At 40.6% G+C, this 19063-nt stretch overlaps 1 protein-coding gene across 2 annotated transcripts in view; it reads left to right on the plus strand.

Moving 5' to 3' along the window:
- LOC126248871 (pancreatic lipase-related protein 2-like) overlaps nt 1-19063 on the plus strand; it is a 148314-nt gene that overhangs the window by 107517 nt on the left and 21734 nt on the right. For both annotated transcript variants that reach the window (XM_049950317.1, XM_049950318.1), the window contains one exon: nt 18281-18395. In XM_049950317.1, the coding sequence (XP_049806274.1) occupies nt 18281-18395 (115 nt within the window). The remainder of the gene's footprint in view (nt 1-18280; nt 18396-19063) is intronic.

Below are 19063 nucleotides of genomic sequence, written 5' to 3' on the forward strand. Positions count from 1 at the left end.
GTGAGTAAGACTTTTCGTCTCATTTATAGAAAACTTTTAAGTATTCTGATGTTATAGAAAACTTTTAAGTGTTCTGATGATAACAAAGGACGAAATACTATACAGTGGAGACTGAACTAACCGGACTAATTGTTGTCGTAAGTCATTCGGATAACTGAAAATCCTGATAACTGAATTTATAAAGAAAAGAGATTTTTGTGCTATTAAGTATAGAAAGATAACCTACGTCCCCTACGTATGGTTACCTTATAGATACGTTGTCATATGGTTAGTTTTCTAGCGTTAATATGTAACGTTAGGTGTTTATTCAAAACAAGAAAAACAAATTAAATTTATTAAAGTCAATAAAAATCAATTTTTGTTATGAGATTATAGACACGTTTTCATAGATACGTACATATTTTCTTAGAATCACTAAAATACTGCAGCCTTAGTCATAAGATAATCACATAGGACAGTCACTATAGTTTAATTTTGTTTAAATATTTGGTATTAGCCGTTTGACGTAAACAAGTTTTTCCCTTCATTGCTGTTACATCACGATTTCGCTTTAATCGTAGTAAACTCACGGTATCACACCCCGTTTTTCGAACCATTTGAAAGCTGTTTGCATGGCTTGAAATGCTTCCACATGAGATGGTCCTGCATAATTTTCTGCATCTACGTTTCCTTCTGTTTCACCTTCTTGCATTCAGGGGCGGTGGCAATTGGGGGGGGGGGGCTATGGGTGCTACAGCCCCCCCCCCCCCTCCAATGGAGTATCATATTACACTGGATAAAATGACTTCAGAAATCAGCGGATATATTACTTCAACAGATTCAATAATTTTTTTATAATTATGTAGCAATATAGATTGCAATGTATTTCAAACACATTTTAACAAAAGAATAAGAGCGACAAATTGCTTCCTATCCAAACAAATAAATACCTTTTAACTTAAAATGGGTGTCTTATTATTTATTAATATACATTGAATGTATAGTAATGTACGAATACCACTTGCAATAATCAAGAAAGCTAAACATACCGCGTATGCCTATCAACACTTAAATTTCTGACCCCCAGACAAAAACTTCGAAATCGCCGAACATTTGGGTCAAATAGTATTATTTACCCGGGAACACACATTCTGTAGACACGTTTGTACCCTGAACTCCAAAACCAAAAACTACTTTAAGCAACACCAAATTTTACCAATTTGTCGGTGGAGGACCCCAACTCCCCTCTCCTTTTGTTAAGCGATATTTCATTCCCCCAAACTCCCCTCTCTCCCCCCCCCCCCCCCCCCCCCCCCCCGCCCCACCATTAGCCACTCCCTTGACAGACTTCTAAAACCGACCCTGCTTGCATTTCCTGCTATTCGTTTGCTGCGCGGGGTGCGGGCGGGTAGTGCACGGACTAGACAATACAGAAACACTTGCTCGCGGTTAACAATCCGGATAATTGCGAATTGGGGCCCGGATAGTCGAGTTACCACTGTATACACAAAAGAAGCAGGCAAATAAGGGATACGTTGCAGGTATTGTGTAAATAATGATAATTTTTTTATTAAGATTAACTTAAAACATTTGTTTCGAATACTGTAATAAAAGTAAGTACCTCTTTTAGAAATTATTACAACGAACTCTTCTTATTCTGGCTAACCTTTTAAGTCTTTCGGAAATTATGTGGCAGGTACTATTCGCAATGACTTGCTAGTTGTATAAGAAGTCTCTCTGTGAATTAGTTTGACGTAGTTTAGCAGCCTAGTTAATAACAACAATGTAAAAGAAAGTACAGCGTTCACTAAATCTAGGTTTCCCTTATACAAAGTTGTCAAAATAAACCTTCCTGGAGATATTTCGTGCACTTTGCGATAGGCAAGCAAACTTACATCATTCGCTCCAGATGTGGGTGATGTAAATTGAGTTGCAAGCCTTGAGGTTCATGACATATTTTCCAAGCCAGTTTTATTTTTTCCGCCCTGTCCTTCTTCCAGCAGTCTACTGGAAGGATCATACTATCCTATACGTGCCTTTTTCAACAGCTTTACAACATAAATTAATGATATGAAATCCCTCAGATTTTCCAATTTAAGACGAAAGGTTTCCTTGTTACAAAACATTTCATTCCGCACAGTAGTTCTTAGCAGACTAGAGCCTTTCGATGCATTGTATTACCCATTAGTATATGACGGCAAAAAGAAATAGGAAACTACAGTCATTTTTCTTCCTGCGTACACCTAGCTCTACTGTATGGCTTAATGAAGATGGTGTCCTCTTGGGTAAAATATTCTAGAGGTAAAATAATCCCCCATTGGGATCTTTGGGCAGGGACATCTCAAGAGGCTGTTGTCATGAGGTAAAACAAAACTGGCATTCTAGAGATCGAAGCGTGGAATGTTAGATCCCGTAATCAGGTAGGTCAGAGAATTTAAAAAGGGAAACGGAGAGGTTTAAGTTGGATACAGTGGGAATTAGAGAAGTGTGGTGGTATGAGGAACAGGTCAGGTCAGTACAGGTTTATCAAGAAAAATTCAAATGAGGTTAATGCAGGAATAGGAATAATGATGGATAAGAAAATACGAATGTAGATGAGCCATTATGAACAGCACAGTAAATGCCTTATCATAACCAAGACAGATGGGAAGTCAATTCCAACACAGTACTATAAGTTCATATGCCAACTAACTGTGCAAGTGCTGAAGGGACTGAAGAAATGTATGCTGAGATAAAAGAAATTCTTCTGATACATCAGACCGAAGAAAATTTAACAGTGATAGATGACTGGAAGTCAGTAGTAGGAAAAGCCAGAGAATGAAAAATAGCAGGAGAACATGCATTGGGAAGAAAGGGATGAAAGAGGAAACTGTGTGGTAGACTTTTGGATATAACGTAATACGGCTATAATCATGGCTATCACTTGGTTTAAGAATCATGAAAGAAGGGTGAATATTTGGATGAGTCATAGGGACGCTGGAATATTTCAGATTAATTACAGAATGGTAAGACAGAGATTTAGGAACCAGATTAAAAAAAATAAAAAAAACAATGTAAGATGTATCCTGCTCCAGACGTGGACTCTGACCATAATTTATTGATCAGGAATTGCAGATTAAAATTGAAGAAAGAGCAAAAAGGTAAGAAATTAAGGCGATAGGGTATAGATAAATTGAAGAAACCATAGTTTGGCGAGAGTTTCAAAACTGCACTAGGTAACATTTGACTGAAAAGGGGGAAAGGAATACATTAAAGACCAATGGATAGATTCGAGGGGTAAAATAGTGAAGACACCAGAGGATTACGTTCGTAGAAATACTAGGCCTAATAGCAGCTCTGGATACATGGAAGGTGTCGAAGTTAATTGACGAAAGGAGAAACTATAAACATGTGGCAAATGAAGCAGGCGAATGTGAATACATACGTCTAAAAAATAAGACTGACAGACAGTGCAATGTGGCTAAGCAAGAATGGCTAGAGGACAAATACAAAGCTGAAGAAACATGGTAAAGATAGCTGTCTAGAGGAAAACTAAACTAACCTTTGAAGTAAAGAGAAGCAGTTGTATGAATATCAAGAGTTTCCATTCCAAAGAAAGCTAGCCGCACCCTTGGTTGACTGCATGCAGTATACGAGGGTTATTCGGAAAGTAAGGAACGATAGGTCCCGAAATCGAAACCACAGTGAAAATCAAAACTGTTTTATTTGCAACAGTTAGCTACAACTTCCAGTTACTTATCTCCATAGTGTCCGATCCGACTTAGACTTTGTCGTAGCGTTGTACCAACTCTCCAATACCCGCGTTATAGAAGGCAGCCGCCAGTGCTTTCCGCCAATTCTCTACGCTGGCCTAAAGCTCGTTGTCTGTGCCAAAATGTTGTCTTCATAGCCAGCGGTTCAAGTGAGCAGAGATGAAACTCAGAGGGAGACAATTAGGGGCTGTATTGTGGGTAATCAAACATTTCCAATTGAAAACGATGCAGTATAATTTCATTGCCCCTGCAGAATGCGGCTGTGAGTTGTCTTGAAGAAGGAAGCGCACGACAGTTATGTAATGTTGGCTGCATAGCTTCAGGCGAAATTTCTCACCAGGGCCTCGTACTTGGCGCGAGACACTATTGTTCTAGTTATCTTTATGTGCTCCCTGTGTGGTCAGAACTAAAAAGAACGACGTAATGCGATCGATGGTCATACTAGAGACACTGCCTAACACACCTATGCAAAACTTCATCGGATTTTCACTGTGTTTTCCATTTCGCGACCAAGCCTCCCTTACTTTCCGAGTAACCCTCGTAATAAGCCAATCGTGACCAAGCATGTTGACACACATTGTTCAGCATACCCTATTACATACACTCTAGCTATGAAAAGGGATATTTAGAGTTTAAATTGTACAGTGGTCTTACATTCAATGTTTTTCTATTTTATTCATGTTTAATATTTTAAAATATTTTCACACGTAAATAATACAATAATACTCTAGATATAATAAAGTTTACATTCCAAAGAAAGTTAGATGCATACTTGGTTGACTGTGGACATTTACACAGTGTTTTTACATTTTCACACATACACTGAAACGAGGTACAAAATCACATTATAAATTTTTTCACACATACACCATAAAATCACATTAAAAGTGAAAAAATTACGTTAACCAGTACCACTATTCTCGAAATCGACTGTGTCCACATTGTTCACTCTGCCACGATAAATCTTGCATGTAATGCTGCTGCGAGAACCTCAAGTTCACCATAACTGATAGCTGAGAACGTTGACGACAGATATATGTTTCAGTGCTTCAGATAACTCAACCTGTCACCTCCAAATTCGCTGTTGATGCTTCTTGCTCTCACGATTGGGTGCCAACTTTCCTATCTCAACGACAAACGTCTTTCGATGCATATTGCACTTCCACCATCTCCCAGATGCAACATGGAAGTAGAAGAATTCATGTTTTCTAGCTGTGAACACACTGTGCTGGTTTTATTTTCTGACAAAACCCAGCGAGCTTTTTGGTATCCAACATTAGACACAGCAGGATTAAGGTCTGAAATTAATAATAATATAATATTGCGTTGATGTCTCCTCACTGAATAGTGATAAGAGATTGTATACATTTGTATTTAACGTTCTTTTACATAGTGATCCACTGCATTTGTTGTGGATAATAGCAATAAATATGAAAATTAATTCATCTTAAAATGTTCACTCAATTACTTCATGTATAATAATGTTTTTTAGCTAAATAAATGTAGAATTATGTGTAACTAAAAATATTATTACCAGCAGAACCTCAGGAGCGTCATGAAATTTATACCATATTTATCAGCGGCCACCCTCAGTGAAAAACCAGCTATTACTTGTTTTGGCACTTCGCTATATGTTTCTTTTGGCGTTGTGCCTCTGATTGTCTTTTTTGCAATCTCTTCTGTTGCCTTCACATGGAAAATATATAAGAAAAAACTGCACGTGACACTGACCGGGTTGTTAGACTATAACAAATTTAACTCATTAATAAATAACGTTGCTATAGTGGCCAGCATGAACACAGACGGCTGAAGATCATTCTATCTTTGTACAGTGCTGCAAGTCTCTACAACTGTCAAGTTCACGTCTAAAAATTAAAAAAAGTAGTTAAGAATACTACTTGACAAAATGCACAAGGTAATGTATTCATAGCCTGCGAAACTTATTTTGTTACTACAATGAAAAACTAAAACCACTCTGGATTACAACTGTGATGAAAACTTTACTTTTTACTTCATCCAGGATAAAACATAATAGTGCCTCGACGTAGCGTAAGCTTTCAAATATCGTACGAAATATGAAAGAATATGAAGAGTTTTATTCCGACAGTTTTCTAATATGTTGGTTATATTGTCGTCGCTGACTGACAGGTTTGTGTTAACCAAGAGTAAACTTCTAGCTAGAAAATTTCTCCAAAAGCATTAAAATTATTTTTGAAACTCAAAGAGCGTCTTTAATTTAGTCTGTTAGCCGTAATTAACGTTTTATTTCCAGTGTTTCTGCCCGCGTGTGCTCTTGACTTAAGAAGGCATATATGCTGTGTTAGATCTAGTAAAGTACTTTATGCGTTTCCACTCAAAATATAAGGCAAGGAGGGCAATGTGATAAGATGAAATACGAATCTGAACAAACCTGATACAGTTTTTTTAGAAAAAAACTGCCGCTGTTAATAAATGGAGAACTGACATTCTCATTTTAAAAAGAAATTTCTAGCGAGTAATCTAATTTCTACCACTTGTGACAGATGTATCGTACATCCAAGGGATAACTAAAATAAACAGAGACAAAAATCGAGTATGGTCTTCACATAACCTTCACTTACCCGGACTGGAACATCTTCTGATTCCGTGTCAAGTTCACTGTCGCTTGTTTCGGCCGTGTGTACCATCATAGATTAAACTATGCTGTCTCTTAGGCTCTGGCTCCAGAAATCAGGTTCTTGCAATGCTTCCGCGTGTTTTACGCACCTCACACAGTCTTGCTGAGTTACTTTGTCTGGTGCGTCGTGTGTTACCTGTTTGGAATCTGCAAGTTTGAAGGTAGTGTTTTTTCGCCATTTCTCGTTTAACTTTAGCCCAGATCAGCAACATGTTACTGGAAAAGAAAGGTGGCAGGTGTACCATTTGGTGTCCCATTTCATTACCGGTAGATACAATTCGTTATGTCTTTTTGGTACCACGTATTTCTTCCTTCGATAGAAGGTCAGCCTTGGTTTCATCGACTGAAAATGAAACATTCTTTCTGTTCATCAACTCCATTTTGTCTGCCTTGCGCCAGTTTGAATGAGACAGCTTTTCTATTTAAATGGAATGATAGCTGGCATTATTAATTGCGATAACAAAGCTTCTTCCAGCACAGACAAGAGTCGAATAAACGAATTATTAAAAACATCTCCATTCATGTCTGAATGATAATCGGAATGGGAAGATTTTTTACTACCACGAAAAACAAGTTTGGCCTCTGGTCTGAAGCCTGTGTCCAATGAACCAGCATGGGCGATGATTAGTCGGCCATCTCCACCAGTAGGCACTTTCAAACCATCGTTTCGTTTGAAGTCGTGCCAAATTTACTTATCGATATGATTTCGTGAAACCCTAGTTTCATAAACTGTACTACCGGCCTGTCCTCAGCACGTCATAAATGCGAAGTACTCAAAAACTTCGCTCTTGCTGCAGCAGTTTCTCTGCGTTTCATTAAAAACTTCCGTCCATCATTACACACTCTGAATCGAAAAGCAAGTGAACGGAGCAGACAAAGAGCGGAGATCTCTGAGACCCAATAATTAATATTTTCATTGAAATCACTTCGCATTTTTCTAGCCGTCGCACACACTCCTTTGTCATAGTAAACAAGTACAGTTCTACGCACGAGCTTATTATGAAAATCGTCAAATTCTGTGGATTTTTCTTCTCCTTCATATCTATTTCTTTGCGAATCAAGGTATGTGTTCACGTCTGCCCATATTACAGCTCTTTTAATGCTGCCTACAGTCAACTCAGAAATACCATAGGCTTTTGCTTTCAGTTATAGATTTGCGCAGAATTAATGATGTATCTGGCTTCTTCACTGTTGACCAGGTCAGCAAAGCTTCAGTACGTTCGATACGGCAATTTTAGATTTTTTTGGAATATCTTGCCGTCCCTTTACACACACCGACCATTGTTGCACTACACGTAGGCCCTTGCTTCTCCATTTCGTTCACTCGAAAATACAAGTCAATGCGCCTTTCGACAGGGGACTGAAACCACACGAGAACACAGGATATCACACAGGCACACCGAACATTCAGCTGGCGGGGATCCACTTCACTGCTACAACTTATGGGAATAAAGCTGTGAAACGAGCGAATCATAGCCCTCCTCGCCTGGAGACTGCATGCAGTGGGTGTGACCTTGAGCAGTCTATTTTCCTGTCGGCTACTGTACATTAGTATTTATGAAATGGTCAACGTTGCCACATTGTTCAGCCTACCATGAATTGCCCAAAAACTCAAGTCAGTCTATGGTCTTTTGCGGATCTTTAGATAGACGACGACCGCTGCTCTAAATTTCGTCATTATCAGGTGTTTGAGGTGTTTGTTTGAGGGACTGCTGGCAGATTCTGCGACATTGAATGAAAAAAAAAAAAAAACAAACAAACAAACCATCCCTGAGTTGCAATCCCTAGGTGAAAAACGTTAGACTGATAATAGTAATATACTAATAATTTCCCGTGGAAAGCTGTAACTAGCATTTATTTCCAATTTTTCTCTGCCAAGTCAGCAAGTCAATACTTTCACAATCTCCAAGCACATCTTGTTTCTCCGACTCAGAAAATCAGGACTAATTGGGCTTCTTTCAACAAGCAGAAACGCTTTGTCAGTGAGTTCACAGTCGCCGATGCCTGTCATGGCATGTCATATTTTGCTAAATTAAATGCATTGATGAGAAGCGTACATCTACATCCATACTGCGCAAACCACCTGACGGTGTGTGGCGGAGGGTACCTTGAGTACCTCTATCGGTTCTCCCTTCTATTCCAGTCTCGTATTGTTCGTGGAAAGAAGGATTGTCGGTATGCCTCTGTGTGGGCTCTATCTCTCTGATTTTATCCTCATGGTCTCTTCGTGAGATATACGTAGGAGGGAGCAATATACTGCTTGACTCCTCGGTGAAGGTATGTTCTCGAAACTTCAACAAAAGCCCGTACCGAGCTACTGAGCGTCTCTCCTGCAGAGTCTTCCACTGGAGTTTATCTATCATCTCCGTAACGCTTTCGCGATTACTTAATGATCCTGTAACGAAGCGCGCTGCTCTCCGTTGGATCTTCTCTATCTCTTCTATCAACCCTATCTGGTACGGATCCCACACTGCTGAGCAGTATTCAAGCAGTGGGCGAACAAGCGTACTGTAACCTACTTCCTTTGTTTTCGGACTGCATTTCCTTAGGATTCTTCCAATGAATCTCAGTCTGGCATCTGCTTTACCGACGATCAACTTTATATGATCATTCCATTTTAAATCACTCCTAATGCGTACTCCCAGATAATTTATGGAATTAACTGCTTCCAGTTGCTGACCTGCTATATTGTAGCCAAAGGATATGGGATTTTTCTTTCTATGTATTCGCAGCACATTACACTTGTCTATATTGAGATTCAATTGCCATTCCCTGCACCATGAGTCAATTCGCTGCAGATCCTCCTGCATTTCAGTACAATTTTCCATTGTTACAACCTCTCGATATACCACAGCATCATCCGCAAAAAGCCTCAGTGAACTTCCGATGCCATCCACAAGGTCATTTATGTATATTATGAATAGCAACGGTCCTACGACACTCCCCTGCGGCACACCTGAAATCACTCCTACTTCGGAAGACTTCTCTCCATTGAGAATGACATGCTGCGTTCTGTTATCTAGGAACTCTTCAATCCAATCACACAATTGGTCTGATAGTCCATATACTCTTACTTTGTTCGTTAAACGACTGTGGGGAACTGTATCGAACGCCTTGCGGAAGTCAAGAAACACGGCATCTACCTGTGAACCCGTGTCTATGGCCCTCTGAGTCTCGTGGACGAATTGTGCGAGCTGGGTTTCACACGATAGTCTTTTTCTAAACCCATGCTGATTCCTACAGAGTAGATTTCTAGTCTCCAGAAAAGTCATTATACTCGAACATAATACGTGTTCCAAAATTTTACAACTGATCGACGTTAGGGCTATAGGTCTATAGTTCTGCACATCAGTTCGACGTCCCTTCTTGAAAACGGGAATGACTTGTGCCCTTTTCCAATCCTTTGGAACGCTACGCTATTCTAGAGACCTACGGTACACCGCTGTAAGAAGGGGGGCAAGTTCCTTCGCGTACTCTGTGTAAAATCGAACTGGTATCCCATCAGGTCCAGCGGCCTTTCCTCTTTTGAGCGATTTTAATTGTTTCTCTATCGCCGGCCTGTGTGGCCGTGCGGTTCTAGGCGCTCCTACATATATCTCGCGAAGAGACCATGAGGATAATCAGAGAGATTAGAGCCCACACAGAGGCATACCGACAATCCTTCTTTCCACGAACAATACGAGACTGGAATAGAAGAGAGAACCGATAGAGGTACTCAAGGTACCCTCCGCCAATCACCGTCAGGTGGTTTGCGGAGTATGGATGTAGATGTAGATGTAGATGCTTTAATCATTAAATCACGAGGTGTGGTCTCTCAGTGTGAAAAGTTTCGAGTTCGCTCTCCAAGGTCAGTTCTTGTGGAATGATTCCATATCCTCACCGAACCTCCTTAAATGACCAACGCCACAATGTTTTATTGTCACCTAAACTATCAGAGATAATGGTCTCCGGAAGGTTGGCAACTACTGATTTACAGGGTGACCACTATTACCTTGCATATGGCTGGGTGGGACAATGATGGTCAGTTTACATGGTGTCAACCGTTACGTCCTAGATAGTATTTGGGAGGGGGGGGGTGGCATGTTGGTTACTTGAAAAGGTGACTACCATTTTCTCTTGATCATGGTGACTACCATTACCCCAAACACAAGCTGGATACTATTGAGGTAATGAGGGTCAATTGACAAGGTGACTGCCATTACCTCAAGCATGGTGGCCATCATAACCCCAAACACGTGGTGGAAACTGTTGGGGCAATGATTGCCAGTTGACATGGTGACTGCCATTACCCTGATCATAGTCACCATCATTACTCTCAGTGAATGGCAGATACTATTGGTGTAATGATGGTCAGTTGACATGATGATTCGCTCAGGGTGACCACCACCTCTACAAAACATCATGGATACAGTTGGGATAATGATGGTCAGTTGACGCGGTGATCACTATTGCCTCATTAATGGTGCTCAGCATTGCCCCAAACATTTGGTGGATACTATTGGGGGTAATGATTGTTAGTTGATCTGGTGATTTACATTACCTCAATCATGGTGAACATCATTATCCCGAATGCACGGCAGATGCAACTGGATAATGATAGTCAGTTCACACGATGAGTGGCATTACCTCGATTCTGGTGACCGCCATTACCCTGAATAGTTGGTAGGTACTATTGGGGTAATGATGGTCAGTCGATGTGATGACTGAATAACTGCCATTAACCCAATAATGGTGAACATAGTTACTGCAAATCCAGGAAGGACTGTTTCCCGACCTTTGTATAATGCCTTGTTTAGATTTTGTACTGAGTGCTAAACTGTAAAATTACATGTATTTATTTATTGGTAACAGCAGTGATGAAAATCAAAATATGTCAAAGGAGAATAATTTACTTTTCGTACCTAAGTTCCACAAACATCAAATTATTGAAATCAAACTAGTAAGAGGAGCTTAATGTGTTTGCGAATATCAAGATAAAAGATTAATACTGTAGGGCTAACTTATGTGCCTGTGTGGCGATATATTTGCAAGACAAATGCTGTCTAGATAAATCTGGGAATCAATGCGTTAGATGTATGCATATTTAGAGCCATTTTCAACTACAGATAAGATTTATATATCACAACGTGAGTCATTTCGTCAGGATTACTCAGCTCATCGAGCCCTAGTACTCATTTAAAACCAGTTATGCTGGAAACTGTGCTACTAGTAGCTATGACGGAAAATGGTTATGTGCAAATAATTATATTTTGCCTATGAAAGAAGTTTAAAAATATTGTATCAGAAAGTAAAAAAAAAAAACGATTTCATCCCTGAAAACATTTCAAAGCGTGATAAATCGCAATGTAATGTTGCCACATTAGAATTTATTGACATGGAGACTCCGTAACACCATAAGACGCAGCACAACATCCGAAGAAATAGCAGTGACTCTCTTTTCTTATGCATAACATCAGCAATAGTACGTTTATTTACGCTCATGGTCAATTTCATTTCCCTACAATGCCTGCCGCGGTGGTCTAGCGGTTCTAGGCACTCAGTCCGGAACCGCGCGACTGCTACGGTCGCAGGTTAGAATCCTGCCTCGGGCATAGATGTGTGTGATGTCCTTAGGTTAGTTAGGTTTAAGTAGTTCTAAGTTCTAGGGGACTGATGACCACAGATGTTAAGTCCCATAGTGCTCATAGTCATTTGAACCATTTGATTTCCCTACAATCTTCTGGCGTTGCTGTCTTCCTACAGGTTATAGCTGCAGAACTTCAGGGAATTCTTTACTATTATCATTAAATACGACCACTGTGTTTTGTATATTGTGATTATATATTATCTATACACAGAATATCATATCTGATAAGCCCAGTCATCTCCGAAAGAACAGATGCCATCTTCATATCGTTAAGGCTAACCGGCTGATGACCTTCTTCAGTGCGGATGCGCACGAATTGCCAGCACTCTTATGGGACTCGGTGGATTGTCTGCCGCGAGTAATGGGTATAAAGGCAGGGGCACTACGAATGTAGTGTGTGGACTATAAGTTGAGAATGTGGGTCTCACGCGGAGGCTGCCGGAGATAAATCCAGCAGTGGCTCAGATGGGCGCCGTCACGGTGGCTCAGCGTGTTCGGTCAGAGGGTTAGCTGCCTTCTGTAATAAAAAAAAAAAAAACTGATTTAATCGATCAACAACGAACTTAAACGGATGTCTTACGACGTCTGCCCCGAGCAGATGCAACGAACAAAAGCGAACAAAATGAGATAAAAAAACAGATGGATAGAGCGTCTGCCATTTAAGCAGGAGATCCCGGGTTCGAGTCCCGGTCGGGGCACAAATTTTCGACTGTCCCCTTTTGTGAATATCAACGGCTGTCAGCAGCTAATGGTATTGATGTAATTGTAATTTCATTATACATTTCAATCTGATCTTCTGATGCCTTAAGTAGATAGTAAATGACAGCATGATCTGTAAACAGTCTAAGAGGGCTGTTCAGATTGTCTCCTAAATCGTTTATATAGATTAGTTCAAATGGTTCAAATGGCTCTGAGCACTATGGGACTTAACAGCTATGGTCGTCAGTCCCCTAGAACTTAGAACTACTTAAACCTAACTAACCTAAGGACATCACACAACACCCAGTCATTACGAGGCAGAGAAAATCCCTGACCCCGCCGGGAATCGAACCCGGGAACCCGGGCGCGGGAAGCGAGAACGCTACCGCACGACCACGAGCTGCGGACTATATATTAGTAACAGCGGTGAGTCCATAATACTTCCTTAGAAAACCCCAAATTCACTTCCCTTTCTCTCGACAACTTTCCGTCTCTCACTACGAACTGTGACCTTTCCGACAGAAAATCACAAATCAGTTCAATTCGCGCGTGATGTGTAGGACAAATGACTGCTTTTACGCTTCTGTGTGAGCTGTTATTTGCCCAATTTTATCTGGACCATCTCTATGGGACAGACAAGTAAGGTGCATAAGAATACTGGTAGTTTTTGCCCTGAAAGACGATTCTTAATGTTTTGTTAGCAGATGTACGACGCTTTTTCCGTGTGTATGCTAATTACAATTTTTCAGTATTTTAGATTACTGTGAGAGCTAGGTTCCGCCTGATTATACAAACAACAAAATTTTTCTAGTTATCAAACGTGTTTCAGCATATGTTTGTTCTGTAAAATACAGCATGATATACAAAATAATTACTGTACGAAATTTAGACCTATAAATGTTTGGTGCATAAGCGATTTTGAGTAGGAAAAAAAACCATTCATGATTTAAAATGAAAGATCTAAAGTTATGAACTGTAATTACAACAGTTTTCTTCGGAGGAAAACAGTAAAAACCTTGCAATTTTTATCCATTAATGCGATGAAAATGACTGATGATATTCAGGAATCTCTGCAGCGTCGACTAACAGTATCAACAGTAAGAAAGCGCTATTTATGAGAGGTACGACCATTCCTGAGTTTAACTGAAATAAAAAACGGTTCCTTAAATACGAAAAATACCTCTACAAGGTACCGGCCGGTACTGTTGGTCACTACATTAAATGTCGTCCTTTTTCGCAAATGTAAACTCCTGAGTTCTACTCTAGTACTCAAAAACATACTTGACAATAAATACTGATTTTACACAAGGTGATCTCATGTGTTGTCGAGTGTAGGAAACACCACTCGGCAACATTGTTTGTTCACAAGTGCGAAAAATATCTGAACTGTTCGAATCCTTCCGTACCTATACTTTTTGAAACAAAGTGTCGCAGGCTAGCCTGTAATGTGAAATACTTTATATTGCTATTTTAGTGGGCCCATCACAGGGAGATGTTAGATGTGTTACATTCTCTCATGTGTGTAAAAGCAAATGTCACTCACGTAAACCTTGGGTGTCTGTAGCTGAACATTTTGCGTGAGAAATATGTAGTTAGAAGATGCTGCTGCACTCTATGGTCAACGGAAGTACGAATATTTGTTCAGCTGTCAGCCTCTGGATATCACCCACCTCCGATGTGCTAACAGTTCTGCGTTGCGTTTCGTTCAGTAAACGATCCTTCGAGCCCAGTTATCCAGCAATGTTCTCTCTCTTTCTTAGCAACACGTAAGAAGAGCTATCCCATTTGTACATATGGCCTGATATAATTTCAAAACTGCTGTACAGGCACACGCAAAGATCGTAATAAAAAGTAACTGGTTCCTGCAGACTGGAATCTCTTTGGTTTCTTACTTATATTTACTCCTCATTTAAAGCTTGTTTTCGTTATACAGAACATATTCTTAGCACACCAGTATATAATTATGCATAGAATTTTGAGCCGTTTGGTGCAAAACACTTTAAAGAAATTTGTCTCTGTTTTACATTAAGACTGAATTCTCCTACTATGAAATGAGACAGATTGATGTAATAATCACAATGACACAATGGGATTTGTGGGGGGAATTGCCACATAAAGGTATCTCGTCGCACCAGAGACGTGGTGGTTTTGATAATACTCTTTAATTACTTTTATTATGCCACACATTAGATTGCGGATGATGCAGGGTGTGAAACTGCCTCAATTTACGCAGAGTGATGTAATCAAATGGTTACACGTTAATTAAGGTTGCGATAATTAAAACATCCAGTCGAAACCCCGGAGATAATCTTTCAAGAAAATGCAGAAAATTACTGTTTTATGTAGGCATCTGTCATATTTATATACTCATGTGCAGAAAAAATAGAACACCTTGAACGACTAGAGGTAGGACGTCCATATTCACAGGAAATTTACATTAATATGTTCTGCAGAAAGGATTAGCATTTGAAACATGTCGGCCTGCATGCTCAAGGTCAACATCGATATCGCGGCGTCAACCATCTATCGGTAAAGTGTGCCTGCGGCTCTCGTTGTTGCTATAAACCGAAGGTAATGGATCAGCTTGACCTGAGCAGACACGCAGGATGCCTCGAAGACGTCTGCGTGAATGGTACCGTCAAATTAGTGAGTTTGAAAGAGGCATTATTGGCACGTGAGAACGTAGTGCATCCATCCGGGAAACTGCTGCTCGTGTGGGACGAAGTGTTTCGGCGGGGCAACGGGTGTCTGCCGAATGATTCAGGGAAGGCCGTAGAACACGACGAGATGGGTCAGGTCGCACCTCCCGGACCACCCCCCAAGAAGATCGACACCATATCCGAATGGCATTGCAGGACAGATCTGCGTCCTACTCGCCTGTGGCGCAACGGTGGAACAGTGGAACACATCGTACACTGTCTGGTGTGATAGTTCGCCGCCGTTTATTACGGCTTGGATTACGTGCGCGTCGTCCACTTCTTCTGCTACCCTTGACGAATGTGCAGAAACATGCTAGATGGTAGTGGTGTGTGGAATGACGTCACTGGGGACAGGAATGGCATCAGATAGTGTTTTCGGACGAATCCAGGTTCTGTTTATTTGAAAATGATGGCCGCATTTTGGTTCGCCGCAGACAGAGGCAGCGGCATCACAGTGACTGCATTCACACACGAAATACAGCGCCAACTCAAGGCCTTATGGTATGGGATGCTACTGGGTACGTGGCCGAGCGGTAATAGGCGATTAAGTCCGGAACTGCGCTGCTGCTACGGTCGCAGGTTCGAATCCTGCCTCGGGTATGGATGTGTGTGATGTCCTTAGGTTAGTTAGGTTTAAGTAGATCTAAGTCTAGGGGACTGACGACCTCAGATGTTAAGTCCCATAGTGCTCAGAGGTATTTCAACCATTTTAGCTGTTAGGTACTGCGACAAACCGAATTTGTTGGGTTCCACGGCGTTATGACTAGAGTGATCTATGTGAACGACTCACTGCGACCCGTAGTTATACGACAGACGCCAGTTTTCTGCAAGACAATGCACGACTATATGGTGCTGTACGAACACGTGCCTTATTGGTGTCACAGGGTGTCAGCGCTTTGCCCGGGGCTGCCAGATCACCCAACTTGTCGTCAATCGTATATGTGTGGGGTGTGGGAAAACGACGGGCGCAGTGCTGTGACCCAATGCCAGTCACCACAGATGAACTTTGGAACCAGGTGAATGCAGTGTGGATGGTTATACCACAGGACGTCATTCACGCCTTATACGTGTCGATGCCGTTGCGCTGGAGCAAATTATGAGGGCCCATGGTGGACCCTGTGCCTACTAGGCAACAGGACACATGCTGAACTGAAGTGATTTAAATGTTACCCTTTCTGCAGAATATACTAAAGTACGTGTCTTGTGAATATGAACATCCTATCTCTAGTTGTTCAAGATGTTCTGTTTCTTCTGAACACGAGTGTATTTCAGATAAAATTTAGTTATAGTTGAAGAACTCGGCTGTAAGAGTGGTAAGGGGCAAGTTCGTTGTTTTGAGGAATTGCATGGTAAATTTTCAATAAAATCTCATAAATACGTTATTTCGAGTACATGCAATGTATATTTACAGTAACGAAATATTTTTAAAAGGGTAAATTCTACCCAAAATTTTATTCTGAAATATCCATCAATTGGTATTTAAAAATGTTTACTTGCTAACTGAGTGCAATTAACATGGGTTGGCATTGACTTACCACTCTTTACTTGCTGGGCGCATTAACGAAACATTGCTGCGAGACCCCGCCAAAACATAAGTTTAAAAGGTCCGAATTGTTTCAGCTTTTTATGTTAAGATTGAGATTGACATTGATCAAATGCTAAGTACGGCCCTTAACATTTCTATCATCTCTGTGTCAAGTAAGTTCATGTAAACTACGGTAAGGGGCACAACTTAACATTGTTACTCGATAAAATAAATATTCACATTTACTGATCGGCAATAACTTCTGAAATGTATTTTCGTCCCGAACATATTCCGCATCTTTGGCTGAGTCGTAGCCACATCATCCTCAGATCGTAAGAATTGTCGCTGAAGAGTATTTTCCTAGCACGAACACTACAGACATTACTACCACCTGCAGTTCTGGCCCTTACCACTGTTTACATGCACACGTCCTGACGAAGTTGCCATTAGCGCGAATTTGAAACTGGATATAGAGCTGCCATTTCTCAGTTTATCGTGGAACTGTCAACTATGTGAATAAAACACATCACTTAACCATGTTCTATATACAATAACTCTGTTTTTAATCGACCATCCCCTTCCGTTGTTTACAGCCGAGGTCTTCATTTACTTTTAAATGTTTTCACGAAGCTCTCAGGAAGTAGACCTAATTCAATTAGATTACTATGGATGGAGATTCTACTTCTAAAGAACCATATTCTGCTTGTGGGACCCCCTTCATTAAAATAAAAATTTTATTTGTATCTAAAATTCTTCGTCGATTAAAATTTATATAGCTTAAAAAAGAGTCATAACTGAAATTCATGATGTTTACAATCTTACGAGTAAATAAGAGCAGTTCAAGCAACATCAGTATCAGTAAGTTGTAGGAACTGAGAGGTGATGCGGCAAGTACTAGTCACGTCTGTGATTCAATGCTGTTATATGTAGGTTGCCGACGTCGCATTTCTGGACACCATATGGAACATATTATAAATCAGAGGTTTTGTAATGACAGTTATGAAGCTGACATATTCAAATTTAATCTGCTACATTGCCTGAAATTTAATATCTGCAACATTAAGGCGAATGTTTGAGGACCATCTCCAGGTATCGAAAATGAGCAGAAGTTAAGTATCATTTGTTCCCTCTGTGAATACAATGATTGTGAGCAATCCGAGTGAAACCTATAAACTAATCAAATAAAAAAAGTAGAAATACCACTCATTTATTCCGTTTATTTGTCTTTGCAGACTTGCGTATGATCGTTTTTGTACAGCACTATTGGCGTAACAACATACATGACGTTCATGCAAATTTAAACTGCAGTAACTTAGGGGTCTCAATATTAAGATTATTTTCCAGGTAAACAACTTCGAGCGTCCGTAAATCTAGCAGATGGGAGACTACGATCTCATGCAGGGCTGAGCCTAATACTTCATCATGGATCTTCGGCGACTACATTTGAGCTTAACAGTGGGTAAGTAAAATATTGTTTTTAGTCGATAACAATCAGCTAACGTTGTATAAGAATAATATTTTATGTCATCTGTGATAGTTTTTGGGACGTGATGTGCGCATGTAGTCTGATGAGCCAAACTTCAAAAATGGTTCAAATGGCTCTGAGCACTATGGGACTCAACTGCTGAGGTCATTAGTCCCCTAGAACTTGTTAAACCTAACTAACCTAAGGACATCACAAACATCCATGCCCGAGGCAGGATTCGAACCTGCGACCGTAGCGGTCTTGCGGTTCCAGATTGCAGCGCCTTTAACCGCACGGCCACTTCGGCCGGCTGAGCCAAACTACTATGACTACTGACCATAGCGAGACTGAATGCTCCCTGGTGATGTGACGCCGTAGGGAAGTATATGAGTGGAGCAGAGACGAATGGAGAATACCCGCACATAGCATACTCCTCTCGAATTGCACGGAGGGGGCCAGTGAGCTTAACATCCCCATCAAATCGATAGATCACCATCAACAGTGTGACGTGCCCACCACTTCATAATATTCTGCAGAGAGGTTTGGAATTTAATCCACGACGTTGACGCAAAGATTTTATGCCACCACCGATGAGCGAAGTTGCTTAAATTCAGTGACGAGAACCAATGTATTCAATTAGGCAAGGCCGTTGGCTCTTGTAG

The sequence above is a fragment of the Schistocerca nitens genome, chromosome 3 (genome assembly GCF_023898315.1).
Source record: "Schistocerca nitens isolate TAMUIC-IGC-003100 chromosome 3, iqSchNite1.1, whole genome shotgun sequence".
Classification (NCBI taxonomy): domain Eukaryota; kingdom Metazoa; phylum Arthropoda; class Insecta; order Orthoptera; family Acrididae; genus Schistocerca; species Schistocerca nitens.